We start from the raw sequence: 24,778 nt of genomic DNA, 5'->3' as shown, positions 1-24,778 counted from the left end.
GATACTACGATATTGTACCAAATACAGTAGTATAATATACTCTAAAAATGACCCAGTCCCAGTACTCGGTGCAGTCGTCGCTGAGGTCCTTCAACGCGGCGCAGGTGCTGGTCACCGACCCGCTGAACAAGGTGATCCTGCACCACTTCATTCCGGAGTTCGTGCCGATCTTCATCTCGCGCACGGTCTCGGTCATAAACTACTTCACGCTGTCCTACTACCTGACGCCGCTGGACGCCGCCAACATCTATTTCGTGCACTACTTCATGGTCGCGATCTTCGGGGTCCTCTCCGAGGCCTTCACCGCCACGACCTACTTCTACATCTAGCGGTACCTGCACGAGCAGCAGCTCCAGGCAGCCTCGACGCACCTCACGTACTCCATGTTCGTCCGCACCGTCTTCATCGTCATCGCGACGGCCTGCGTGTACCCTCTGGCCGACAAAATGTACCTGCTGCTCACGGGCGACGCCAACTCCGAGTTCCCCTTCTACTTCAAGTTCTTCTCCGTCACCGCCCTCCTCAACTTCGCGCTGGAGCCGGAGATCAAGGCCGCTCTGCAGGCCGACCAGCGGCTGTCGGTGCTCGTGTGGCGCGCTGCGGTCCTGGCGGGGATGCAGATGGCGAGCTACTCGCTCTACTTCTTCGTCATCGTGTCCCAGTAGCTCAAGTTCTCCATCGACGTCTTCACCTACGTGCAGGTGGCCGTGTTCTCGCTGCCCCAGCTAGCCCTCGCGGCCTCCTTCATCCCGAACTTCTACTTCCTGTCCGGGCGGTACCAGAATCTCTTCTTCAACCTGAAGCTGCTCTTCCCCTTCCGCTGGATGCTGGTCTCGCTCATCCTCATCAAGTTCTTCGAGGGCCTCCTGTTCGCGATCGGGCGGCCGATGACGAACATGGTGGTCATCTACCTCATGCTCTCGCGAGAATACCAGTCCGAGGAGATGGACCAGCTGATGGCGATCTACATCGTCTCGTTCGTCATCCTCAGCGAGGTGTCGCAGACCGCCACCGACGCCTTCGCGGAGCTCACCTTGCGCTTCACGGCCGCGAACCAGAACAACCACCGGATGGACAGGATCCACACGTTCCTGCGGCAGAAGCTCTGGAAGATCTGCATCGCCTGCACCGTGTACGCCGTTGTGACCTTCCTGTTCACGTCGGTGCTGGTGCCGCTGTACGTCAGGCAGATAACCCCGTCGCTGCAGAAGGTGGAGACCATAGTGAATATTCTGCCGAAGCTGCAGTACGCCTCGGTCGCCGGGATCTGCGTTCCGCCCTACAGCTTCGTCATGGCGTTCTCGCGCGCCAAGAACGACCGCATCCGCTACATCCTCAGCGGCTGCGCGGCCCTCTCTGACCTCTGCCTCCTCGCCGTGGCCTACTTCTTCGGCCAGACCTACGACGTGTCGAACATCATTATCCTGAGCGCCCTCCTCCGCGGGACGTACGGCACCATTTGCTGGGTGTGGGAGCTCCGGCTATGCAAGGGCGAGGTCGAGGTCGAGACCCAGAACCAGAACCTGGGCCACCAGGTGGACGACCTCGTGCAGGAGGAGGAGGCGACTCCGCTGATGGACCTCAAGTCGCTCGCAGTCAGCCAGAGCCTCAACCTCAACCACAGCGGCAACGATATCAGCACCAAGCTGGAGACGAGCGACTTCCTGACCGGGATCCGGACGAGCCAGATCAGCGGCGGCGGCTTCGGCGTCAACGAGGGGGTCTTCAACGCCAACAGCCACGTGCTGGGCTCGGCGAAGTGATATTTCAGTTTTCTCTGCGGGCGTGAAGCGGCGGGCTCTGGTGCTCCCGAGTCTGTACCGGCCATCACAATATTCCCGTCCAGGCCATGCATACTAGGAGTGAGCCGCTGCCCATCCCAGGCAGGTGGCTCTGACCATGCAGGCGGCTGTGCGAGAACGGCCTGGACCCACACCCAGTGCACACCTCACCGCACGAAGCGCACCTCCCGCGCGACAGCAAAAGACTTTCATCACTTCGTAAGCACGGACAGGGCCGCCAGACCTAGAACCGCCAGCGCGAGGCATACAGCCCAGCGGCGCTGTCCGGCGTTCCCCGTGGGCGCAGCTGCGCCGGTATCTGCAGCATCACCCGCAACATTCTCCACGCAGCGCTACCCAGCGATCTCCCCGCCCGAGAAGGTCTGCGGCTGGGCGGAGGCGTCGGGCGTGGCGGGAGCCTTCGCGTAGAGGTCGCCCGCAGGCTTGCCCTGCAGCTGGGCCACGAGGGCACGGGTGGCGGCAATCTTGGCCCGGAGCAGCTGCGCCTGGCGGAAGAAGTCGTCGCTCTCCTCCTGCATGCGGCGAAGCGTCTCTGCGTACATTTTGAATTCTGGTACCTTGGGACTAAATACGGTATACTGGGGATAGCGGCGGATATTTTACTTGACGAAGTCGGTCACTGGAAGCAGAAGAACTTCGCGTCTGCGGGCTCGGGTGCTCCGCTGGCGTCGTCCAGCACGAACTGCACCGTCTTCTGCGGCTCCGTCTGCGGTCCTGCTCCGGCCTCCGCCCCGCTCATCCACCGCACGAGCTCGGCGTCCTATGCGTCCAGGATTACTGGGGAGAGACCGGCGAAGCGGCCCGACGGCGTGCTCGAGTACGGTGCGATCGTGGCCTGGCCCACCTGCAGCGCGTCCATTTTCCGATTGCCGCAGAATGCATATAATATCCGAAGCTGCCGCCGATACTTGCCCTCGGACAGTGACACGTAACCAATCACACCTGGACGTTCTTCTGCTTGGGCGCCCTCAGACAGCAGATGCACGTGGACACGACCAGCACGATGAACAGCGCCAGGACCACGCCGAACAAGATCGCCGAGATGGGCTTCCAGGCCGTCATCACGGTGGCGAAGATGCAGAAGTACGAGTCCTCCTGCACGAGGCATGGTGTAAGCTTCGTCCCAGACGCTGTGGTGCATTCGAAGGGCTCGAAGGCGTATGACCTGAACGCGCAGGGCACCTGCTGGGCGCTGCAGACCACCTGACGATTCCCGTTAGCGGTGTCCGCACACCCGGCCGAGCAGTTCTCTTCAACTACAGCACACGCTTGGGTGCTTGACATTTATAAAGAGAACGCATAAGTGCTGGTTTCATATTTAAGGGGTATATACTAGAATTTTATGTTTTTGAAGGACATAGGCAGATTATAATATCCAGCCTACCTTTCGTGCGGGAGCGAAAAGCAACACGCGATGCTACGTCGACGCACCCGGCATGGCTGCGGGCGGCTCGCCAGGTCTCCTTGTGGTGGCTAGCGTGATCTGAATGGTCCTGCTCTCCGCATGGGTGTGCCCTCGGAGTATGACGCCATGCCCGAATGGCTGCCTATACACCCACTGCCATAGCTCCCTCGCTCTTCGGGTAGTTGCTGGCACGGGTAACCCGAAACTGCTGCCTGGCCAGATTCTCGCACCCTGGGCGCAATACAGATTCAATCGCACGACAGTACTCCCCAGCCCTGAAAGGGGCGCAGCTGGAAAAGCCAGACCCGGGCCCTAGCGCGGCTCGGAGCACCGGGAGGATGTACGGCGGATGCGCAGAAGCGACCTAGCGCCGGCGGCCGACTCACGCCCGCCCAACTATACAGATTGCGTCACTCGCCTAGCCTGTCCCTGAGCTCCTCTATCTCCTCGTTCTTCTTCTTCATCATCCGGACGATGTTCTGGTACTGGGGCGCGGCGTCCACCTTGGCCTGGAGCAGCTACCCCGCCTCCGCGAGCTCGGCGTCCTTCTGGAGCAGCTGGGCCTCGAGCTCCTTGATCCGGCCCTCGTTCTGGATGAGGGACGTGTTGTCCACCTTCTTAAACTGGGTCGCGTTCTGGTTGTCGACGCCCTTCTCGAACATCTTCAGCCGGGCCTCGTTCTCGAGGTCGGTAATCTTGGGCTAGATCTCGACCGACTGCTCGCTGGCCTGCGACATCAGCTGCATTGCGAGGGATCCCGCGAGCTTCGAGATCTTCTCCTGGTCCGAGCTGACGAGGGAGTTGATCTGGGACGCGAAGGACGTCAGGACCTCGCGGACCTCCTCCACGTCGAACACGGACTTGCCGCTGAAGTTGAGCTCCTGCAGCTGGTCCTGGGATATGCTCTGGATCTCGGAGAGCGACTGCTTGAAGAACAGCGAGAAGAAGCGCACGACGTCCTGCACGGGTTTCTGCATTATTGCAAAGGAAGTGGCTGCGATACCTTGTATACTGCGTATTATAGGCGGAATCCGGTTGGGCCCTCTGGCGGTGCGATACGCCGCAAATTGCATCGCCTCCGCCCAATCCCTGCAATGGAACGATGCCCAGAAACTTATTTATCAGCCCTCCCGAGCGCTGGGATTTTCTGCCCTTTTCACCCTCGGCCCATTCCCTGGGCCCCGATGCGAACCCGCCCCTCGCAACCTGGCGCCCCAAACTGCAGTTTTAGCACCCGTTTCTGCGCAATATGGGCTGCACGGTCCCAACAAAGTCATTTTCTATCACAGATCGCCGCATTTGCGTTTGCTCTAAGCGTGCGCTTCAGGATTAAGCATTCCAAGCAGCAAGTTCCGGAAAGCCGTGTTTGCGCTCTAGCGCGTGGTAGCAACTCCGAAACGCGTGGGCAGACTTTTAAAGCAAAAATGCGTATTTCTCGTCGATGAAAGGTTGGGGGCGAGCGAAATGGGCATTAAAAAATTGATGGTAAAGTGCGCAGCTGGGCTTAATTGGGGATGTTCATTCGTTAAAGTACGTGTGCTATTCCAGCATGGTTAGGCAATTACACTTTTCCTGAAATCGGAGAATCGCTCCATTTCGGCAAGTCCCAGAATGCATTACTGCGCGCCGCATTCCGAACTCCGAATTGACTGCAACCGGCGGGCTACAAAGTGCTGGGACGCTTGAATTGCAATTGGCGATTTGCTTGAACTGCGCATGGCCAGTCCCGCTAAATGCTGAGCCGGTAGAGGGATACGAGTCGCTAGGTATGGCTGGCTAACTTAATGGTATGCGGGAGTCGGTTCTCAAGTTTGGGCGCCAGAAATGTGAGAGGTCGAAAGAAAATTACGGAAGGGCGTATTTAGTGGAACTTGTTGGTGGTGCATATCTATTTACCAGAATATAGGATTCAAATTTAATGGTGGTTGGTGAAATTGAGAGAATTGAGAGGATTTTGCTCAAAAAATTTGAATTTTTAGAGTGCTACTTGTGATAGGCTCTATGAGGGGAGGTAAATCAGCAACTTGCTACAATTTTATTACTTTCGAGACTTAGGTTAAAAAAATTAGTCTGTTAAGTTATTATCTATTATATAATATTAAATATAATTTCACTCCACTTTCCACTTCAAAAAATGTCTCTTTCAAAACCCCCAGTTTAATCCGCATAATCACGCCGTGCTGCTTCAAAAGTTGCATCTAAGCTGGTTGAAAACGAGAAATCATTACTAGTATGCTCTACTGCATCTACGACTAGAGATGTGCGCGAATTTCTGTTGAACATACTGCAATTGTGCTCCCCGCTCTCTAATAAATGCCCAAAACCGTTATAAAACCCTATAAATGACAGTTCTGAGATTTTGCCAGTTTTAATAAAGCAGGATACCGCACTTTTCGTACATGGATCCTCTACCAAAAAGCGCCCTAATAACTTAGTTTTCGGCAGAAAATTCGACAGCCAACTCATTCAGCAATAGGAATTTGAGCTTAAGAACTTTTTGGCCCTCGAAGACGTGAAATCTAAGAAGCCAATGGTTAACTGCAAGCCTGCGATTGTGTTCTTAGGCGACTATTTCGAAAATAACGTAGAATTTATTCGGTTAAAAAGCCTATTCTTGGACCTTTTTAGAGGCTAAACTGTCAAGAAAATTGTGGATACTGGTATCCAGTGGACAATTTGTATATCTGCTGTGAACAATGAAATTCGCGTTAGAAGTTACGTAATCGACGACTTAACCAATGAAACCATGAAAAGTGTGTAAAGCCCTGTTCATTTAACACCTATGGGTTTCAGCTTCGATTTGGTGATGAGGAGATCATTTTTCGATGATAAAGTGTACGAAAAAGCTATGATTCACCCCAAGCTCGACAAGGATGGAAAGCAAGTTCAGGAGAAGTAGAAAAACGTCGAAATCGACGAATTCGGCAGAAAATTCGGAACAATCCATGTTGATGGAGCGGATGTCAATAAACTCAACCTGAGAAAGTTCAAAGGCCTCAGAAAAGGCGGTGATGATGAAGGAGAAGAAGGATATGCTGAAAACGAAGAAGAATTAATGGAATTTGAGGAAGAATCTGATGAGGATGAGAAGAAGTGAGGCTACATATATAACTATTGTATAATTAATAAATAGTATATACTATAATATATTAATTGTTTTAATAATTATATTTCAGGTTAGTAGTAGTCTCCAAATAATGTAATATCTTTTAATTTTTGTTCAATCAAATTAATATTAAAATATATAATAATTATATAATATAATCACTCCTATTTTCTAATGGACCATCTCTTGCTAGCTGCAAAAGCCCTCAAAAAGACGTTTTTCCATAAGCCAGAACCTGACGAAGCAATTTGCCACTACTAAGATGCTGCTTAAGCGTTCCGCACAGCAAAAGATTTCAAAAAGGCAGCAGAAACTTTCGAAATCTGTGGAGATTTAGCCTCAAATAACGGTGATCATTTAACTGCTGCCGTGAACTTTAAGGCTGCAGCATAAAATTTTACAATCGAAAACGAACAAGCTAGAAGCAAAAAATGCCTTGAAAAATCTATTTTTGAATGGAAAATTTCAGGAAAATTTACTGAAGCAGCTCGTTGTCTGGTAGAAGTTGGTGAGGTTGACGAGGGTGTTGCAATTTTACTAGAGGAGAATAAACCTGCGTAGGCAATGACAGCGCTTTAAGAGTTCGCGGAACTTGCTGTTGAAAATAAAGAATACAGGAAAGCGGTTATCATATATAAATAGGTTTATAAAATTATTGAAAAAATGGGTAAGTTATTGCATAAGCTGGATCAAGTCTGCCTGTGTAATGTGATTTTATGCTTAAAAATGGGAGATATTGTCTCTGCTGAGTAAGAATCAGAGTATTTTAACGATTTTAACAGTGATGATTGCTAAATGGCAGAAAAATTAATTAGCGGGGTTAAAAATAAGAATAAGGAAGAGTTTGACGAGGGAAAGATGAATACTGGGGGTAGGTTAAGCGTAGGTAATGTAATATTAGCTGTACTCAATGATTTGGCTAAAGAATAAGAAGAAGTTGAATGTGGTGATGTGGAACTATGAACTATCTTATGTTTTAAATACTTTATTGTAAGACTTATATTTTTTTTATAGATTCATCCACATTTAGTATAATGATATATTATATTGTATTTATTCAGGAAAGTGTTGTGTATATATTATATTAGTATATATAGGTATTTGTATTTTTGTTAATTTGTAAAAAATTGCTCACTAATATGTATTATGAAAATAATGACATATAATATATATATACGATGGCTTATGAAATAATATTGATATTATATTTGCTAACTTACACATTCTTAGAAAAACCTGAATAATTTTATCGTAGAAAAATCTACTTAGTATTTATCCATGAAACACATCATATTAAAATAAAAAATGGGTATACAATTATCTTATCTTGAGAACACTGTGCAAGCTTAGCTTACAGGTTCAGGAATCACCTATAAAGAGCATTAACCTATTAAAATGCAGTATAGTCATAAAGATGACAAAATAAGTATCTCATCATAAAGTAATAGCAATTCTTCAATTGTCACCAAATCGATACAAAAGCTCCCCAGTAAGTAGAAATTAATAAACTACTCTAGCTATGAGCACATACAAAACAACAGCTACAACAGCCTAGCGAATCTTACATATCCATTGTTCCTGGAGACGGTGACAGAAGCTAAAAATAGAGAACTATCACAGAGCTCTATTAAGCTGAGCAGACTACTATCTGCCCTCAATGAGGACGTAAATGACCTGGTCATAGATTGAATTTAGTATTTTTATTTAACAATTCAAAATTGATTCATATACGAATTTATTTTTATATTATTATATACAAAAATATAATATGTAATTTTTTGTAAATCTTGAAATGAAAGTATACAAGTTCTGCTGGAAATCGCCTGCAATTTACATTCCAACTATCGTCACAATATCAGTATCACTGATGATGCTAAATTTTGCCCCTCAGCTTTCGTAAATTGACCAGAATTTGGCGCTTATCGTGAAATAAGAAAGTATTCGCGCAGAAGGAATTTTCCATTTCATAAACGCCAATTTTCGCCTCACTGCCGTTTTCCCCTGCATCCTTCTGACTGCAATTTTCATTTTTGCGCTTTCTTTCCGGGCTCCGCTGCAGGCCAAACTGGCCTTCATTGCCCAGCAGAGCGCCTGCTTTTTGGCGTACGTCAGCTTTTCGTTCCTTCTCGTTATCGCGCTTAAAGGCAATTTGAACCGCCCCAGGCCCTATTAGGTTGAAAAATTCTCGAACACCACATCGCACACGTGCTTCGTCGATTTCCTGCCCTTTGGGCAGTACAATAGCAACAAAACGAGTGGCTGCGACTTCAAAATGCACTCCTGCCCTTCAGGACATACGCAAACGACCACTGTATTTTTGAGCAGTAATCTGCTCATCTTGAGGTCTTCTTATAGGGAGCTGCTGCGTTTCCGGCAATTCGAGAAAGCGATAAAAATCACATTTCCGGTGCTCACCGTTTTTGCTGTGCTGCTCCTCGTGCTAATTCCGGTCGTCATGATCGCCAGGATCCAGGCGTCCGCGCACTTCTTTTCCGACGTTTCCTTAGGGTTCGTGCTCACTTTTGCGCTGGGCGGCGTCTGGGACGTTCTGGAGGTTCATCATGCTAGTGGGGAAGAATAGTAGCAGCTGATCGCTTGAATGAAAGAATATATTTATTTTTTGGTTTAAATTTATTAGCGTGAATTAGGAAGTTTGTCTAAATGAAGAAGGAGGGTGGCATATATACAGAGGGGCGAAATCTGATTATTTCATACATAAGCTGTTAAATAGGAATAATTAGAGGGATCGTAAAGTCAAGGTTTTTTGCAAATATAATTTAATGTAACAATGGGCTTGAATCATGGATTGGGGGTTAGTATATTTATGTATCTAATTCTGTGCAAATGAGGTAGACTGTTAATTACAAGTAAGCTTACAATTGTTTGTTGTTTTTTTGAGATTTTGGAAGTAAAAAACGAAGTAGAACCCTAAGTTAGTACGAATTAAGAAATCATCTTGGATTAACTTACACAATATATAAAATAAATAACAAATAAGTAACATCTATATAGCATATAAAGTAATTAATATTTTAATCTTTTACTTAATAAGACATCATTATGAATCATATAATAATTTACTACGTAATCCAAATATAAAGTTTCATCCATTTTAATAAAAAGATAGAATCACTCTCAGACCCCGACCAGCTGCCTGGCACTGGTGACCTCGCTAGCGGCCCGGACCGTGCCCTCCTACTCCACGAGCAGCACGCCCCCGACGACGTCCACCACGGTCCCGATCGTGAAGGCGCGGCCCAGCATCCCGCAGAGCGCGCGGTACTCTCCGTCGCGGACGCCCAGGGCCTCCCGGTACACGCGCTCGGCCAGGTCCCGGGGGCCGGCGTCCCAGCGGGCGGTCGCAAAGCCGGGGACGGGGACCAGGTTGACCCCCAGCCCGACGTAGCCCACGCCGCCCGCCTGGTGCTCCAGGACGCCGCCGCACTTCCCGCCTGGCAGGAGCAGGTCGTTGGGCCACTTGAGTGCGGCGCCCAGCAGCCGGGCCGCGGCGACCGCGACGTGCGTGAGGTCGAAGCGCCGCGTGACGAAGGTGCAGTGCAGGCTGCCGGGGGTGGACTGCCAGGGCCCGGTGCGGCCGACGCCGGCGGTTTGCCGGAGGGCCAGCACGACGGTCTCGGGCGGGTGGGCAAGCGCCTCGTCCATGGTGGAGGCGAGCTCCGCGAAGACGCGCAGGCGGGGCATTCTGGGCGTAGGGCGTAGGGCCGGGTGGGGTTATTATGTGGCGAATTGCATATAATATCCGAATGGGATTTCATTTTTCACCTCCCCTGCACCATGAACCAGTACGAAATCTGCGGCAGACAGCTCAAGAACGCCCCCGTTGACGCCCCCGTCTTCAAGATGACCATCTTCGCCACCAACGACATCATCGCCGAGTCCCGCTTCTGGTACTTCCTCAACTCCCTCCAGCGCATCAAGAAGTCCAACGGCCAGCTCGTCTCCATCAAGAAGGTCACCGAGGACGACTCCACCGTCCGCACCTACGGCATCACCATCCGTTACCGCACCCAGGTCGGCCACCAGAACCAGTACCGCGAAATCCGCGAGACCACCGCCGCCCGCGCCATGGAGAAGCTCTTCTCCGTCATGGCCGGCCAGTACCACATCCGCTACCAGGACGTGCAGATCATCAAGTTCGACATCGTCAAGAACGAAGACGTTCGCAGACCCATCGTCATGGACGTCATCCCCGGCGACCACAACGGCAACAAGGTAGAGTTCCCCCACTACTTCCCCGTTTCCACCTGCGTTCGCGCTTCCCGCAAGACTATATTCGTAATTAAATAGTGAATTTTATATTTATATTTGATATATATAATAGTAAATGTTACTATTCTGATATCTTTTAGCATCTTAATGCAATATCAAATTTACGTTAAAATATAATAGATACACTAGTATCTATTTTAACAAATTTAGATTTTTAAAGATAGAAATTGAAATATTATCATATATTGATATAATAAATTTATTCTGGAACAAGGAAGTATTAATATATGTTATAAATTAGTATCTATATTAATAGTTATAACTTAAGAACTAACTTCAAAAATGGGATTGCAAATTACAAAACTGGAAAATGCAGTCTAAGAATAGCTTTTTGTAGATAACTAGCTTATCATATCTTAAGACAACAAGGTTTAATCCACTATAAAGCATGCAATGAGATCTGTAAAATCATATTAAGGGATTACATAGAGATAAATTATCGTACCTTAAAATAAGTCGGTTCTTTTGTCAAGCAATACTCTGTAGATTTTTAATGATGAAGATGAATCGTTTGAAGGGGAATATATAACATAGTTTAAAGTTCAGAATCAGAAGTTAATAAAAGTATTGAACCGCTGTTTATAGTTAGAATGAGTAGTTAGCAGCTTATATACGTTGCAGTAAAAGTAATTTAATATTAATTGATAAGTAGAACACTTATATAAACAGAATATATTGTTAGTGATACATAGTTAATAGCATTATTTTGCCAACAAATTATAATATTTACGTAAGTATCTAGAAAATAAAAGTATAAATATATATATCTTATATTGGATAAATATAATTTTTTAATTTCGTCTGATTAGTGAAATTTTTATTAAAAATTCTTTCGTTACGTGTAATAAATTCTGCTCTTTGTAAAGTTTATTTTTAGCTTTTCCATCCCAATATTATAAAATTAACAACAACCTGTACCATAATAATGTTCATTAACTGTTAGAGTAAATTTTTAATTTCTCGCCTTAAGTTATATATCTACAATATGTCATAATATTCATATCTCTTTACATTAAACCCTTTCTTAATGTAGTTAGGAAAACCTAGACAATCAGTTAAAAGAACAGATTAAGTAAATCTAAAGAAAAACATAAAACAAGTACATATAAAGTATTTACCTGGATATTCTGAATGTTTAAACGCAGATCTTAAAGATTTTGATTAAACAATAAGAGAGTTAACCGCACACATTTAATAAAGCAGATAACAGAAAACACCTACGGAAAAAAGAAAGCTATATTCTGACAGTGATGAAAGCACTATCTTTGACGAAATAGAGGTGTGATTTTAATCTTTATTGTTCTCATTGCGTATACTTATTATATTCTAAATAATTGTACAATACTAGTAAACTAAACAATCTTCTGAGTAAACTGGCCCTAAATATTAATATTACATTTTATATATTATTAATATCTAATTTTTCTTTTCGCTTGCCACTCCAGTAATGGAGGCATTTATCTAGTTGAACTACTTCTCAGCCGACCAGCCACAAACGCTAAAATTGGACACCTACTTCAAATCATGTATAGACTCCACATTTGAGCTCTTCCCCTTCTTCAGTGCGCTCGAAACTGCCCAAATGCAGCGCACAACGGGTCTGATCCCCGAAAACCACCCAGAGCTCCCGCTCCCCTTCCAATCGCTCCATTTCGATCAGGATACACCGAAACAGCACCTGCTGGACCGCTTTTTCGAGGAGCGCGATGAGCAGCAGGTCTGCTTCGAGATGCAGTTCCAGCAGCTGAACGAGGCGAACTCCCAGCTGAGCCAGCAGCAGCTCCTACGACTCGCGCGCGCTGCATTCGCTGGCACCCCCACAGACCTTGCGGGCCACATTTTAAAATTTTACAGCGCGCTCATTCTGGCTAAAAACGAGCTGGAGGCCCGCTACGAGGCGATAAAGGCTTACCTGACCACTTTTTTGACTTACCTGGCCTCCCACTCCGTTTCATTCCCGGCCGATTTCGAGACGCTATTCCGCACCAATTTCGTCTGTTTTCCGCGAAATTTGGTCATCCACCTGGCCTCCAAAATTGCTCAGGCGGCTCTGGACCCTCTAACTGCCATAGACCTCCTGGAGACGCTCCCAAACTTCAAAATTGAGCTAGCGGAGACGTACTTTTTCGTGGCCGAAATGCGCCCCAAGGCGGCCGCGCTCGTCGCTGAGCTGCTCGGAAACGCACTCTACGGCGACAGCGGACGCCAGTCGCTGCTGCGCACGCTCTAGGGCGAGATTTCGGGCGATTTCGTGCATTTCGAGCAGGCGGCCGCCCTCGACCCGCAGAACGCGCGCGCGCACCGCGATATGGGCAGCTTCTACCTCACGAACTATTAGCAGAAGGAAACGGATATTCCGCAGCAGAAAAAACTGATCCAGAGCGCGATTTGCGCGTTCACGCGGGCGTACGAAATCGACCCTGCCGACGTGGCGTGCAGGGAGAACTTGGGGCAGCTGCTGCTGCTAACGCGCCAGAATTTGGGGCTCTGCCAGCGAATTTTTGAGTCGCTGGACGCTGAGAATCAGCAAAATTCGAAGATTCAGCAGAATTTAGCTATGTGCGCGTACGCGACAGGCGACAAAAAGCAGGCGTTGGAGCTCTATTTCCAGGCCCTGAAGAGCGATTCAGGCGTCGACCTCTCCATCAACTACCAGATGCTGCTCCTGGCGAGCGAAACGCGCGAGCTGGAGCCCGCAAAAGTCCACTATGTGCTTAGCAGCCTCATAAACCGCTTCAATTTGCACCTGCAGAAGAACTCGTGGAAGAGCGACACCGAGAAGGTTACTTACGCGATGAATTTCATGTGGCACGTGACGAAGCCGGTCGTGGGGCTGCTAAACGAGCTCTTGAGCGCCGTGGAGGCTAGTGCTAGTGACCAGAAGCGGCGCGCACAGCCCATTTCGCAGCTCCTGGACAGCTACCTGGAATTCGTACGAAAATTCGCAGGGACGCAGGCGGGCGACGAGTGCGTGCTGAGCTTCGTGTAGGTCAAAAATCGCGTCGATGCGGTCAAAAAGTGAGGACTTCATATAATTAGCATCTCTATAAAACGACACTCTTCCTACTAAAGACTCGCACTTCAATTTCCTCACTTCTGCAAAGTAAAACTTACTCACATAAAACCGAAATATTTAATTCATCAAAAATTATATAATAATATATATAATAAATTCCGCTCCATTTTAACAAAATGTCAGATTCTGAAGTGGATTTTGAGCCCGAGAGCCAGAATCCGTCAAACCCGCAACTTTTCGAGAAGCACGCGCAGGTGCTGCAGACGGGCTCCTTCTTCGCGGTGCAGCTCTCGCTGCAGACGCTCCTGGAGGTCGATTTTACAGAGAAAAAGCTGCGGGCCTCGTTTTTCACGTCCAACGCGAATTCCAATTTGATTTTGCTTTTCCGCCCCACGCGCTTCAGCAGCAACATAAACGAGCAGCAGCTGAACATTGTCATCGAGAAGGCCTACCAGCTGGCCACGAAACTCGCAGTAGACGATTTTGCGATCCAGAAACTCTCAGAAAAACTCGAATTGACAATTGAAACCATTTAAATACCCCAAATCCAGTCCGTAGCCGTAGAATTTCTCTCCAAAATCGCAAAAAACCCGCAAATCCGAACTGATTTTTATTCTTATAACAACATAATAACGCAACTTTTGAAGCAGTGCGTCCAGGCGATGTTCACCTACAACGTCGTTTCGAGGGTCTTCAAACCGGTCAAAAACGTGCCGCAGACGCAGGTGCAGCTCCTGAATTCGATCCTGAACGCGATTTTGCAGCTCGCAAATTCGCACTAATACAGGCAGCATTTTCGATCTAATTCCATGAACCTTTTAACGCAATTATTATACTCCCAAAACCAACAAATTAAGCACACAACGACCCAAATTTTGCGCAAATTGCTCCAGGTCGGAAACATCCATTTTCTTCTGCCCCATTTGCCGCATTTTAACTCGCTTTTGCAGCCCTCCGAAACGCCGGAATTCCTCTATTCGGCGTCGCACATTTTAGTCAAAATCGCGCTTTTGGGCGACGGGGACCGAATTTTGACGGATTCTGGAGCGATTCAGCCGATAATTCAACTTTTTAACGTCGAGGAGCGGAAAATCAAAATCGCGGCCTGCAAAGTCATAATTGGCATCAGCGAGCAGAACGACGTCATAAACGTCAAAATCTGCGACACGCTCTGCCTCGGGGGCGTGATTTCGGTGCTTTCAGAGGCCTGCGCATCGAATTTTGACGACAAAACGCTCCTGACGCTACTTTTGCACGCGCTCGCAAATATGTGCTGTTCGCAGCAGTGCCAGAGCGCCACGCGCCAGAATTTCAGGCTTCACGAGCTGCTCGTAAAGTGCATTTCGCAGCTCGATTCCGGCGTAATTCGCTACGGAACTTTAGCGATTTCGAACGTCTGCGCGCACTCAGCGGCCCAAAAGCAGTCCGCTGGAAGCCTCACGACGAGCAATTACTTCTTGCGCGAAAACGCGATTTACGAGCTTTTCAGCCTCATGATGCGACTCGTGGAGCGGATGTACCAATTTTCGGCTCAGGAAGTCATTTCGTGCCTCTACGGCGTCGCTGAGGCGCTTTCGACGCTCATTTCGGACGCTCAAATCGCGCAAAAAACGGGCATTGAGCTGAGCAACATTTTCCAGATTTTGGTCAAGGCGTTCAAGCTCACAGAGGACCAGAAAACGCGCGCGTCGCTGCTGAAACTGACGGCGAATCTGTCGAAATCGGCCGAAAATGCGCAGATTTTTCTGGAGCACAAAATCGTCGATTTCATCGCTTTTCTGGCGCTTGAGGCGCAGATTTCGAAATTTCCGCTTTTGCAGCAAAATGTGTGTTCTGCGATTTCGACAATTTCATTTTCCGCTCCTTCTTACCGATCAAGTATGAACAAATTCTACGGCGACGGGAGCGTTCTGAGCGAATTTGGGCGTCGTGGGATCGTTGGTGTCGTTTGCGGCTTTCTCGCAATTGACAAAAAAGAGAAATTGAGTTTGAGCGAATATTAGACCGCGAAAAATGCTGTTAGCGCTGTTTGCAGCCTTAGCAGGTGCTGTAGGAACTGCTTGCTGATGTGGAAAGAGGGGATCGTGGAAAAGCTTCTTTACTGCATTTAAATTGGCGATAATGAGATGAAAAATGAGGCCGCGCGGGCGATTCGGGGCGTGCGGAAGGGGTTGTAGGGCGTTGGGGAGTGCTACAGCAAAATTCTGAGCGATTGTGGGGGCGTAGAGGGCCAGCTGATCGGGATGTATTAGTGAACGGGTAGAATTTTAGATATTATGGATATTGTATAATAATATGTTAAAAACAAATAAGGCAAGTAAATTGTATATTAATGTATATTAACAGGTATTAAAAATATAAAACACAGAGTGAAAAATATGTAAAACTCATTGCACGCCCTCGTATTGCTCCTGCATGTCTGACAGGACCTTGCTTAGCCTGTTCGAGCTCTCAGCGAACTCGTGCTTCTTAATTGACGTTTTCGACCAGAGGTTGCTGGCCGAATTCTGTGCGCTGGCGCCGGTAAGGCTGTACTGCTGGAACCGTTGCGTGTCCAGCGTGCCGTATTGTGAGTTCTGCTTCCGATGGTCAAACAGTGGCGGGAGATCAGAACATGATCCAATGCGCAGCAGCTGCGGAGAAAGCTGTGAGATAACGGGCGCTATTTGGGGATGCGGTTGCACCAGCTGTTGGGCGACCATGCCTTCCAGTTTTGAAACTTACACGCCCATTAATTGTAAAATACGTATAAATGTATAAAATCAGATATATCTAATTTTACCGCAAAGGGAAAGGTTACTTAAGTATGGGTGATATCTGCAAAAGTTTTTAACTAATATTTTACTATATGGAGGACTAAGGTATAATAGTCTATGTTCAAAGAAGTTTTATTATAAATAAATATTATTATCAAGTTATAAATATAAAACTAAAAATTGAAGTAGCATTTTAGTTTTAAGTATTAATAAAGATGTAAAAGGCAATGTATTTAAAGTATAGTATAAGTTGAATCAGGAGTAATATTTAAGATCCGTAATATAATATGTATGGATGAATATGATGAAACTAAATATATAATTAAAACTGTAATGTATGATCGTTAATGCACTAAAAATTTAAAAATATTAACTTTCTAAGATTTGATTTGTTAAATATAACTATGTATATAATATTAAGAGTCAATTAAAAAATGTATATAGATTAGTTTAACTTATATAATACTGTATATTAAACATAAATTAATATATACATTTGTTGAGTACATAGTATTTAATGATAGGTAAAATATGATTATCAGATTATTTATGTAGAATGATAATATGAAAGTAAATATAATAACAACCTATATCTAAATTAGAATTACTATATCTCTAATATATTACAATATATATCAATAATAAAATTCAAAAATGGGTTAGTCAATATCGAATCTTGAAAAGAATGTTTAAAGCTAACTTACCCCGAAAGAAATTATTAATATAACAGAGACTAACGTATAGTTCATTAGTCAACTGAAAAGTAACGAGGTGTGTATAATAAATTCTTAGTAGAATAATACATGTGACTTTACATGTACAGATACTATACTAAGGAAATGTTAGCCATAGAAAGATATACTCAGATTATATAGTATCTTATGTGAATGAATTTTATATTAAACTTTATTTGAAATAATGATAAAATTTGATTTTTATGATTTTTATAGCTGACTCATATGAATTAAATTAATTATTTATGAAAATTATTATAATTTCAAGTTTAATTATTATTGTTATTTTAAGAACAAAGTCTGCTTCCAAAATTCTTGATGAATTCGCTTCCTATTTTACAGGGTTTAATTTTGTATAAAAATACATCATTAAAATTACATCTGATAGCTCAAATGGGTGAAAAATTTACTTCTTATACTCTCATCAGCATTCTTCTAGAATCCATTGAAGCTATGGATATGCTAAAAGGTTCAATGAATATCATCCTTAGAAGTAGATTAGATTACTCGATAAATACCTGATATATATTGAATATAAAATACTAAACAATATGAAATTAAAAACAATATAAAATCGAATAAATTTAGATTAAGTCCGAATCTGGCGAATTACTACATCAGTATTTATCAAAAACCTTCACTGAAGTTTTGTTTTTGCTCTTTCTATTTTATCTACAATAATTTAATAGAATCAAAAATCTTATTTCATGATTATTTATTATGATAAAATTAATAATAACAGAAATCTAGAATAAAATACTTTTTTATATTTCAACTTTGCTCCTTAACATTAATGAATTTGAAACCAACGTAAAATTAATCAATATAATTTCAATTTCTTCGTTTTATTTCATAATATAGGACATATCTACAAATCAACATCTAAACCCATTTAATATTATTTTAGATATACAGTTAATATATGTTATATTATATATTAGTAATAGAAAATAAAAATTTATTTTGGCCAAAATTTACTTCACTTGACAAGTTTTCTAAATAATACCGTTAACATCACTGCCTAAATATATTATAAATATGAATATACCTTATATATTTCCCTTACACTTAATCTAACTAGTAATTCCTGATATTAAATAATATTACAGTGGACATTATACGAAATCCACCATATTACTCCAACACCCAAGTAAATAAAATTTATTTTTATGTAAATTTATCGAATTTTATTCACACCAAATAGAAATATTACCATGAAATGGCAATGAAAGTAATATTGTTGATTAAGAGAATCCCTATTATTAATTTAATTATAATGTTATCCAACTGCTTGTGTATTCATCCCAAATGCGCCACTACTCAAATGCCGTCGCGAGGCCCTAGGATGGAGTGGTCATCCCCGTATCTGTGCAGGAATACCCGCAGCCATAAACGCTCTAACTTAGGAGAGAATGCCAGTTGTGTTGGGCCGCACTCCCACGAATGCGTTTCTGCCTATAAATTTCGTGACTTTGAGCCGGCTAGGTGCGCTGGACTGAGGGTGCACCGGTGTAATTAGTAGTGCGTATGGGTATTGCGACTTTTTGGATCCTCACCCTTACTGCTCCTTTTTACGGTCCAGGGTCAGCTTGCATTACCCATACATGGCGCTGCTAGGAAAGGAAATTCCAGCAGGTGTGGTGCATTTGGACAGGCTCTTGCAAGCTCTGGACCTGGCCCACGTACTTCGGAGAAATTGCACATTACGGAGGCTTGGCGAGTCTTGCTCAGGACATTGTATCCTGGACACCCCAGAATGCTGCCAAGGTCAGCGTGTATGCAATCTGCAGCATGGAGGCAGATGCAAGAGTACTGCCTGCAATGGAGCTACTGGCCTTACTGTGGTAGATGGCCATGCGCAGGTATCCCATGCCCTCCAGGACCACCAACGTAGCCTCATGTTAGCGCCCATTCCCAATATCCTGCCGCAGCGCATCCGTAGATCGGCCTTTGCACTTCTCTCAACAAATAGTTGCAAGTCAGGAATTCGCATCCACCCCACTCATCTCTATAGGCGTCCACAGTGATAACTTCGCTCAGACCCCGACCAGCTGCCTGGCACTGGTGACCTCGCTAGCGGCCCGGACCGTGCCCTCCTACTCCACGAGCAGCACGCCCCCGACGACGTCCACCACGGTCCCGATCGTGAAGGCGCGGCCCAGCATCCCGCAGAGCGCGCGGTACTCTCCGTCGCGGACGCCCAGGGCCTCCCGGTACACGCGCTCGGCCAGGTCCCGGGGGCCGGCGTCCCAGCGGGCGGTCGCAAAGCCGGGGACGGGGACCAGGTTGACCCCCAGCCCGACGTAGCCCACGCCGCCCGCCTGGTGCTCCAGGACGCCGCCGCACTTCCCGCCTGGCAGGAGCAGGTCGTTGGGCCACTTGAGTGCGGCGCCCAGCAGCCGGGCCGCGGCGACCGCGACGTGCGTGAGGTCGAAGCGCCGCGTGACGAAGGTGCAGTGCAGGCTGCCGGGGGTGGACTGCCAGGGCCCGGTGCGGCCGACGCCGGCGGTTTGCCGGAGGGCCAGCACGACGGTCTCGGGCGGGTGGGCAAGCGCCTCGTCCATGGTGGAGGCGAGCTCCGCGAAGACGCGCAGGCGGGGCATTCTGGGCGTAGCGCGTAGGGCCGGGTGGGGTTATTATGTGGCGAATTGCATATAATATCCGAATGGGATTTCATTTTTCACCTCCCCTGCACCATGAACCAGTACGAAATCTGCGGCAGACAGCTCAAGAACGCCCCCGTTGACGCCCCCGTCTTCAAGATGACCATCTTCGCCACCAACGACATCATCGCCGAGTCCCGCTTCTGGTACTTCCTCAACTCCCTCCAGCGCATCAAGAAGTCCAACGGCCAGCTCGTCTCCATCAAGAAGGTCACCGAGGACGACTCCACCGTCCGCACCTACGGCATCACCATCCGTTACCGCACCCAGGTCGGTCACCAGAACCAGTACCGCGAAATCCGCGAGACCACCGCCGCCCGCGCCATGGAGAAGCTCTTCTCCGTCATGGCCGGCCAGTACCACATCCGCTATCAGGACGTGCAGATCATCAAGTTCGACATCGTCAAGAACGAAGACGTTCGCAGACCCATCGTCATGGACGTCATCCCCGGCGACCACAACGGCAACAAGGTAGAGTTCCCCCACTACTTCCCCGTTTCCACCTGCGTTCGCGCTTCCCGCAAGGCTATCTTTGTCGCCAAGCACTGATTAAATTATCTCACTTCTCCGTATATATCGTATCACACTTGTTCACGCACAACTCTGATTCCACAAACTTCCCAAACATTCGACTCCTAGTGAGGGACACCATCCATTCGGCATATCTTATCCAGCACCTCACCCTGCCGAATTGCATGAGTAACTACTTCAAACGTATTATTTTATTTAGAAATTTATTATTGCTTTTTTAGATAATTAATTTTATTAAGACTGACTGTATAGTAATATATATATAGAAATTTTAAAAAGTTATTTTAGGAATACGTAGATTTAGGTTATTTTAGTTTTCTATCAGTGTTGATGGAAATTTAGTTCTTGTTATACATATATTAAGTATTAACAGACTTATTATATTTCAGTAGGTGATACTATTTAGACTTGACAATAACATGTTTCCTATATATACAATATTAAAGAAATAATTGATACTATTATGATAATTGATATAATAATTTAGAAATATTTCTAAAAAATGCAACATTCCCGCAACATTACACAAGCGCGAACAGCTTCTAATCTACCACCTTTAAATAAAACTGGCATTTTTAATATACCAGTACCAACATCGTTTACAAATTATCCTCCCAAACGTGCAGTGTTAATTAATGGTACACGTTCAACAATTTAATCAGCATACACCACAAAATCTCCCTATTTATCTTCTCAAACTGTTTCTTCATAGTAAAAACCAAGGTCAGCTTCAAGGTTATAGGTAAAATAATAGTAACCAGCCATAGTGGATCAAAAAGATATATTGGATTTTCATTTTGAGTCAATATAAGGTAGAAGGTACTCGAATGAAGATGCTGAAGTAGTGTAAACATAAAATAATATTTAAGTTGCTGCCATTTTTGATGGACATGGTGGGGCTAGAGTATCTAAAATAGCAGCATAAATATACCCAAGCTTAGTTTTTACTTCTATTATGAGTTAAGGAAACGTAGAAGATTCTATCAGATAGTCAATTCAATTTTTGGAGTCAAAAGTGTGTTCCAACAGGTCTTTAGACGAATAAGGTAGTACTCTTTCATGTGTTATTATTCATGAATAATAAGTGTATGTTAATCATGTTGGGGATTCCCGTGTTATTTTAGGCATGAAAAGTTAAAGTATTATTGCAACAGAAGATCACTCACCAGATTAAAAAAGCGAAATTGAGCGTCTTAAGAAAATAAGAGGTGTATTTATTAGTCGGGAATTTGGTATTTCTAGAGTATAAGGAGTTCTAAGTTTAAGTAGAGCAGTTGGTGATAATGTATTAAAATAGTTTGGTGTTATTTGTGAACCTGATGTTAATGTTTATCCTCTAGATGAGATTAGCTATATTTTAATTGCTTGCGATGGATTATTTAATATATTTTCAAACGACTAAGTAGATATATTGGTCAAGTCAATGAAAAGTGGTCTCACATAGGCTAAATAAGGTGAGAATAAAGATTTATCTGAAATAGCTATAAATTATTGTTCTGGAAATGCACGAAGTGGTGACTTAGGAATTAAAAAATTAACAGGACTACCACCAGATAGAGGTCATAACGTGTGTGATATTGATCCAAAGGCCCCACTAGAAAAAAGAATGTGTTAAGTTCTAGTAAAAATGGCCTATTGGTTAGGAAGCACTGATAATATAACATGCATGTTAGCGTTTACATAATGATTTTAATATTAAATATTAAATATACTATTTTTCATTCCAATCTAATCAAATAAATGACCTAGGAATTTCGTATTGATGCATCCCTTTTTGGCATAACCACGGGTGTTTTTGTATTAGTAGGGATAGTATTATGCGTTATACCTTGCTTCTTCAAGAATAAAACACATCTATCAACAATTTTAGTCACTGTTATAGGTACAGTTTGCTGCTTCTGGCTATTTTGGTTTTGCACATTTGCTATGTAGTCTAATCCAATTATTGCACCGTCTTATTGAGTGATGATTATGAAATTATATTAGTATTTTTTTCTAGTTTAAATTTTGCACAAATCTTATTAAGTTAATCTCTATGAATACTAAAAGATTAATTTATGCCTATTTACATCATATTTTAGTGCTAATATGGCCGTAAAAACAAAATACATACACTTTAAAATATTAATTGTTAATTTTTATCAATCTTAACAGGTTCTGTTTAAATATAAAATAGACGAATAGTAGACGAGATTAAAGAAAGGCCTAATTTATTATATATATATTTAACCTTGATTTGTTGTGAGGAAATTAAAATCAGGATTCAGTTGAAAGTAATCATGGTTTAATTCATGGAATTCTATAGACTATAATAAATAACAAAAACAAAAAAATGTGATAGTACTCTAAAAAATTAATTTATATAGGACATATAGGTATAATATTAAGAGTATCTTAATATAGTCTTCTATCAATATCATTTTATTCGACATTTATACAATACGCTAATATAAACGCAACCAGTAAGCTTGTCACAATTTTATTATTTTTCTTAAATGTTAAATACAATCTTAGAGCCCACGTTAAATAAAGGTAGTAAGTTAATTACCTATATAACTATATAATTTTATTTTAATACTTCGACTTAACAGATAAGAGTATATGATTCAATAAATAGTATCTATTTCTATAATACTGAGTATATTTGTTATTTGACTATATTTTATTTCATAGACGATTACTAGAGTTAGGATAGATTTACATTTTATATTATTATATAAATAGTTGCAACTTTTTATAATGTAAGATTCAAACTCTTCTAAATCATTTGATTAAAAGAAATAAGAATTCTTATAACGCAGATCTTAATAATCGGATGATCAAAAATTGTTGACATTTTCTGCTATTGAAAAACCATACAATGTCAATGAACTTGAACAATCGTAAATTGCACAAAACTGTGAAGATTTGTTATAATCGATTTTGACAACTTCTGCATTACCTGAAAATGATGAAATAAGAGATATTAGGAGGGTAATGAATAGTAACACTTACTCTAAAAAGGATGAAATTTTAATGACTGATAAATTGTTAAATGAATTATCCGAAAATCAAGTAAATGCACTTCTACCTTTAGTGAAAAATATTAACATTAGGAAACTTGTTAAAATATTAGGTAATGAGATATTAGAGAATATAGAAAATTTATAAGAATAGACACAATAATAATCAGAATTAAAAATTAAAAATCTAGTATTCTGTTTTGAACATCAAAATAAATTCATAGCCATTACTTAAAGTGATAACATATGTGAGACTACTATTTATGAAAATGTTCATGAATTATAAAGTATTAAATTAGTAGAATTTATTACAACATGGGATATTAATGACTAATCTTTATTCTTAGGTACAGAAAATGGTGATGTATATGAAATAGATATAAATAAATTAATAATTAAAGCTATACATTCAATTGATTTAGTATCTATAGATCAAATTAAATTTCCTATTGTTGTTACTGAACATGGCCTACTTTATAATTTGAACACTAAAAACTAAGAGTAAATTCCATTTGAAGATAAATTAGTTAAAAATCGAAGAAAATGCGTATTATTAGATGGGATGGTTATACTAGCTGAGCTAAATGGTAGAGTTTGGTGTTATAAAATAGAAAATTCAGTCGAACTTTGGCCAAAATTTCAATAATAGTTTGACGGTAGACCGATTTCTATAAGTTTATATAACGAAAATAAAATTTGTATTAGAACAAATATTGGATAATGCATTTTACTAGAAATTCCTCATGCAATTCGGCAGGGTGAGGTGCTGGATAAGATATGCCGAATGGATGGTGTCCCTCACTAGGAGTCGAATGTTTGGGAAGTTTGTGGAATCAGAGTTGTGCGTGAACAAGTGTGATACGATATATACGGAGAAGTGAGATAATTTAATCAGTGCTTGGCGACAAAGATAGCCTTGCGGGAAGCGCGAACGCAGGTGGAAACGGGGAAGTAGTGGGGGAACTCTACCTTGTTGCCGTTGTGGTCGCCGGGGATGACGTCCATGACGATGGGTCTGCGAACGTCTTCGTTCTTGACGATGTCGAACTTGATGATCTGCACGTCCTGATAGCGGATGTGGTACTGGCCGGCCATGACGGAGAAGAGCTTCTCCATGGCGCGGGCGGCGGTGGTCTCGCGGATTTCGCGGTACTGGTTCTGGTGACCGACCTGGGTGCGGTAACGGATGGTGATGCCGTAGGTGCGGACGGTGGAGTCGTCCTCGGTGACCTTCTTGATGGAGACGAGCTGGCCGTTGGACTTCTTGATGCGCTGGAGGGAGTTGAGGAAGTACCAGAAGCGGGACTCGGCGATGATGTCGTTGGTGGCGAAGATGGTCATCTTGAAGACGGGGGCGTCAACGGGGGCGTTCTTGAGCTGTCTGCCGCAGATTTCGTACTGGTTCATGGTGCAGGGGAGGTGAAAAATGAAATCCCATTCGGATATTATATGCAATTCGCCACATAATAACCC

The 24,778-nt window shown here is 43.9% G+C and overlaps 22 protein-coding genes and 1 pseudogene across 22 annotated transcripts; 14 read left to right on the top strand and 9 right to left on the bottom strand. All coding sequences in view use genetic code 6, as the record gives it.

The window, feature by feature from the left end:
- Window positions 1-47: 47 nt before the first annotated feature.
- SS50377_23951 (Transmembrane domain-containing protein) lies at window positions 48-1,763 on the top strand (the record flags this gene model as incomplete). The annotated part of the gene is made up of 1 exon (XM_067907814.1): window positions 48-1,763. One exon carries the CDS (start codon window positions 48-50, stop codon window positions 1,761-1,763), a length of 1,716 nt encoding a protein of 571 aa, XP_067764788.1.
- A 230-nt stretch (window positions 1,764-1,993) lies between these two features.
- SS50377_23950 (uncharacterized protein) lies at window positions 1,994-2,344 on the bottom strand (the record flags this gene model as incomplete). The annotated part of the gene is made up of 1 exon (XM_067907813.1): window positions 1,994-2,344. One exon carries the CDS (start codon window positions 2,342-2,344, stop codon window positions 1,994-1,996), a length of 351 nt encoding a protein of 116 aa, XP_067764787.1.
- A 74-nt stretch (window positions 2,345-2,418) lies between these two features.
- SS50377_23949 (uncharacterized protein) lies at window positions 2,419-2,661 on the bottom strand (the record flags this gene model as incomplete). Its single annotated transcript, XM_067907812.1, has 1 exon — window positions 2,419-2,661. The coding sequence occupies one exon, from the start codon at window positions 2,659-2,661 to the stop codon at window positions 2,419-2,421; it is 243 nt and encodes an 80-aa protein (XP_067764786.1).
- A 77-nt stretch (window positions 2,662-2,738) lies between these two features.
- On the bottom strand, window positions 2,739-3,086 carry SS50377_23948 (uncharacterized protein; the record flags this gene model as incomplete). The annotated part of the gene is made up of 1 exon (XM_067907811.1): window positions 2,739-3,086. One exon carries the CDS (start codon window positions 3,084-3,086, stop codon window positions 2,739-2,741), a length of 348 nt encoding a protein of 115 aa, XP_067764785.1.
- Window positions 3,087-3,617: 531 nt separating this feature from the next.
- SS50377_23947 (Leucine zipper-containing protein) lies at window positions 3,618-4,184 on the bottom strand (the record flags this gene model as incomplete). Its single annotated transcript, XM_067907810.1, has 1 exon — window positions 3,618-4,184. One exon carries the CDS (start codon window positions 4,182-4,184, stop codon window positions 3,618-3,620), a length of 567 nt encoding a protein of 188 aa, XP_067764784.1.
- Window positions 4,185-4,480: 296 nt separating this feature from the next.
- Window positions 4,481-5,071, bottom strand: SS50377_23946 (Hypothetical protein; annotated as a pseudogene).
- A 270-nt stretch (window positions 5,072-5,341) lies between these two features.
- Window positions 5,342-6,304, top strand: SS50377_23945 (Brix domain containing protein; the record flags this gene model as incomplete). Its single annotated transcript, XM_067907809.1, has 1 exon — window positions 5,342-6,304. The coding sequence occupies one exon, from the start codon at window positions 5,342-5,344 to the stop codon at window positions 6,302-6,304; it is 963 nt and encodes a 320-aa protein (XP_067764783.1).
- A 183-nt stretch (window positions 6,305-6,487) lies between these two features.
- SS50377_23944 (Alpha-SNAP) lies at window positions 6,488-7,276 on the top strand (the record flags this gene model as incomplete). The annotated part of the gene is made up of 1 exon (XM_067907808.1): window positions 6,488-7,276. One exon carries the CDS (start codon window positions 6,488-6,490, stop codon window positions 7,274-7,276), a length of 789 nt encoding a protein of 262 aa, XP_067764782.1.
- A 342-nt stretch (window positions 7,277-7,618) lies between these two features.
- On the top strand, window positions 7,619-8,002 carry SS50377_23943 (uncharacterized protein; the record flags this gene model as incomplete). The annotated part of the gene is made up of 1 exon (XM_067907807.1): window positions 7,619-8,002. One exon carries the CDS (start codon window positions 7,619-7,621, stop codon window positions 8,000-8,002), a length of 384 nt encoding a protein of 127 aa, XP_067764781.1.
- A 103-nt stretch (window positions 8,003-8,105) lies between these two features.
- On the top strand, window positions 8,106-8,912 carry SS50377_23942 (PAP2 superfamily protein; the record flags this gene model as incomplete). The annotated part of the gene is made up of 1 exon (XM_067907806.1): window positions 8,106-8,912. One exon carries the CDS (start codon window positions 8,106-8,108, stop codon window positions 8,910-8,912), a length of 807 nt encoding a protein of 268 aa, XP_067764780.1.
- A 536-nt stretch (window positions 8,913-9,448) lies between these two features.
- Window positions 9,449-10,015, bottom strand: SS50377_23941 (Biotin-(Acetyl-CoA-carboxylase) ligase; the record flags this gene model as incomplete). The annotated part of the gene is made up of 1 exon (XM_067907805.1): window positions 9,449-10,015. The coding sequence occupies one exon, from the start codon at window positions 10,013-10,015 to the stop codon at window positions 9,449-9,451; it is 567 nt and encodes a 188-aa protein (XP_067764779.1).
- Window positions 10,016-10,108: 93 nt separating this feature from the next.
- Window positions 10,109-10,624, top strand: SS50377_23940 (60S ribosomal protein L18a; the record flags this gene model as incomplete). Its single annotated transcript, XM_067907804.1, has 1 exon — window positions 10,109-10,624. One exon carries the CDS (start codon window positions 10,109-10,111, stop codon window positions 10,622-10,624), a length of 516 nt encoding a protein of 171 aa, XP_067764778.1.
- Window positions 10,625-11,630: 1,006 nt separating this feature from the next.
- Window positions 11,631-11,888, top strand: SS50377_23939 (uncharacterized protein; the record flags this gene model as incomplete). The annotated part of the gene is made up of 1 exon (XM_067907803.1): window positions 11,631-11,888. One exon carries the CDS (start codon window positions 11,631-11,633, stop codon window positions 11,886-11,888), a length of 258 nt encoding a protein of 85 aa, XP_067764777.1.
- Window positions 11,889-12,050: 162 nt separating this feature from the next.
- Window positions 12,051-13,625, top strand: SS50377_23938 (uncharacterized protein; the record flags this gene model as incomplete). The annotated part of the gene is made up of 1 exon (XM_067907802.1): window positions 12,051-13,625. One exon carries the CDS (start codon window positions 12,051-12,053, stop codon window positions 13,623-13,625), a length of 1,575 nt encoding a protein of 524 aa, XP_067764776.1.
- A 170-nt stretch (window positions 13,626-13,795) lies between these two features.
- Window positions 13,796-15,874, top strand: SS50377_23937 (uncharacterized protein; the record flags this gene model as incomplete). The annotated part of the gene is made up of 1 exon (XM_067907801.1): window positions 13,796-15,874. The coding sequence occupies one exon, from the start codon at window positions 13,796-13,798 to the stop codon at window positions 15,872-15,874; it is 2,079 nt and encodes a 692-aa protein (XP_067764775.1).
- A 132-nt stretch (window positions 15,875-16,006) lies between these two features.
- Window positions 16,007-16,351, bottom strand: SS50377_23936 (uncharacterized protein; the record flags this gene model as incomplete). The annotated part of the gene is made up of 1 exon (XM_067907800.1): window positions 16,007-16,351. The coding sequence occupies one exon, from the start codon at window positions 16,349-16,351 to the stop codon at window positions 16,007-16,009; it is 345 nt and encodes a 114-aa protein (XP_067764774.1).
- A 2,362-nt stretch (window positions 16,352-18,713) lies between these two features.
- Window positions 18,714-19,136, top strand: SS50377_23935 (uncharacterized protein; the record flags this gene model as incomplete). Its single annotated transcript, XM_067907799.1, has 1 exon — window positions 18,714-19,136. One exon carries the CDS (start codon window positions 18,714-18,716, stop codon window positions 19,134-19,136), a length of 423 nt encoding a protein of 140 aa, XP_067764773.1.
- A 9-nt stretch (window positions 19,137-19,145) lies between these two features.
- On the bottom strand, window positions 19,146-19,712 carry SS50377_23934 (Biotin-(Acetyl-CoA-carboxylase) ligase; the record flags this gene model as incomplete). The annotated part of the gene is made up of 1 exon (XM_067907798.1): window positions 19,146-19,712. The coding sequence occupies one exon, from the start codon at window positions 19,710-19,712 to the stop codon at window positions 19,146-19,148; it is 567 nt and encodes a 188-aa protein (XP_067764772.1).
- Window positions 19,713-19,805: 93 nt separating this feature from the next.
- Window positions 19,806-20,321, top strand: SS50377_23933 (Ribosomal protein L18; the record flags this gene model as incomplete). The annotated part of the gene is made up of 1 exon (XM_067907797.1): window positions 19,806-20,321. One exon carries the CDS (start codon window positions 19,806-19,808, stop codon window positions 20,319-20,321), a length of 516 nt encoding a protein of 171 aa, XP_067764771.1.
- A 484-nt stretch (window positions 20,322-20,805) lies between these two features.
- SS50377_23932 (Protein phosphatase 2C) lies at window positions 20,806-21,990 on the top strand (the record flags this gene model as incomplete). Its single annotated transcript, XM_067907796.1, has 1 exon — window positions 20,806-21,990. The coding sequence occupies one exon, from the start codon at window positions 20,806-20,808 to the stop codon at window positions 21,988-21,990; it is 1,185 nt and encodes a 394-aa protein (XP_067764770.1).
- A 53-nt stretch (window positions 21,991-22,043) lies between these two features.
- SS50377_23931 (ATP synthase subunit H) lies at window positions 22,044-22,265 on the top strand (the record flags this gene model as incomplete). Its single annotated transcript, XM_067907795.1, has 1 exon — window positions 22,044-22,265. One exon carries the CDS (start codon window positions 22,044-22,046, stop codon window positions 22,263-22,265), a length of 222 nt encoding a protein of 73 aa, XP_067764769.1.
- Window positions 22,266-23,042: 777 nt separating this feature from the next.
- SS50377_23930 (uncharacterized protein) lies at window positions 23,043-24,164 on the top strand (the record flags this gene model as incomplete). The annotated part of the gene is made up of 1 exon (XM_067907794.1): window positions 23,043-24,164. The coding sequence occupies one exon, from the start codon at window positions 23,043-23,045 to the stop codon at window positions 24,162-24,164; it is 1,122 nt and encodes a 373-aa protein (XP_067764768.1).
- Window positions 24,165-24,196: 32 nt separating this feature from the next.
- Window positions 24,197-24,712, bottom strand: SS50377_23929 (Ribosomal protein L18; the record flags this gene model as incomplete). The annotated part of the gene is made up of 1 exon (XM_067907793.1): window positions 24,197-24,712. One exon carries the CDS (start codon window positions 24,710-24,712, stop codon window positions 24,197-24,199), a length of 516 nt encoding a protein of 171 aa, XP_067764767.1.
- Window positions 24,713-24,778: the final 66 nt, after the last annotated feature.

The sequence above is a fragment of the Spironucleus salmonicida genome, chromosome 4 (assembly GCF_000497125.1).
Source record: "Spironucleus salmonicida strain ATCC 50377 chromosome 4, whole genome shotgun sequence".
Taxonomy (NCBI): Eukaryota; Fornicata; order Diplomonadida; family Hexamitidae; genus Spironucleus; species Spironucleus salmonicida.
This window is presented reverse-complemented; position numbering and strand designations above follow the sequence as displayed.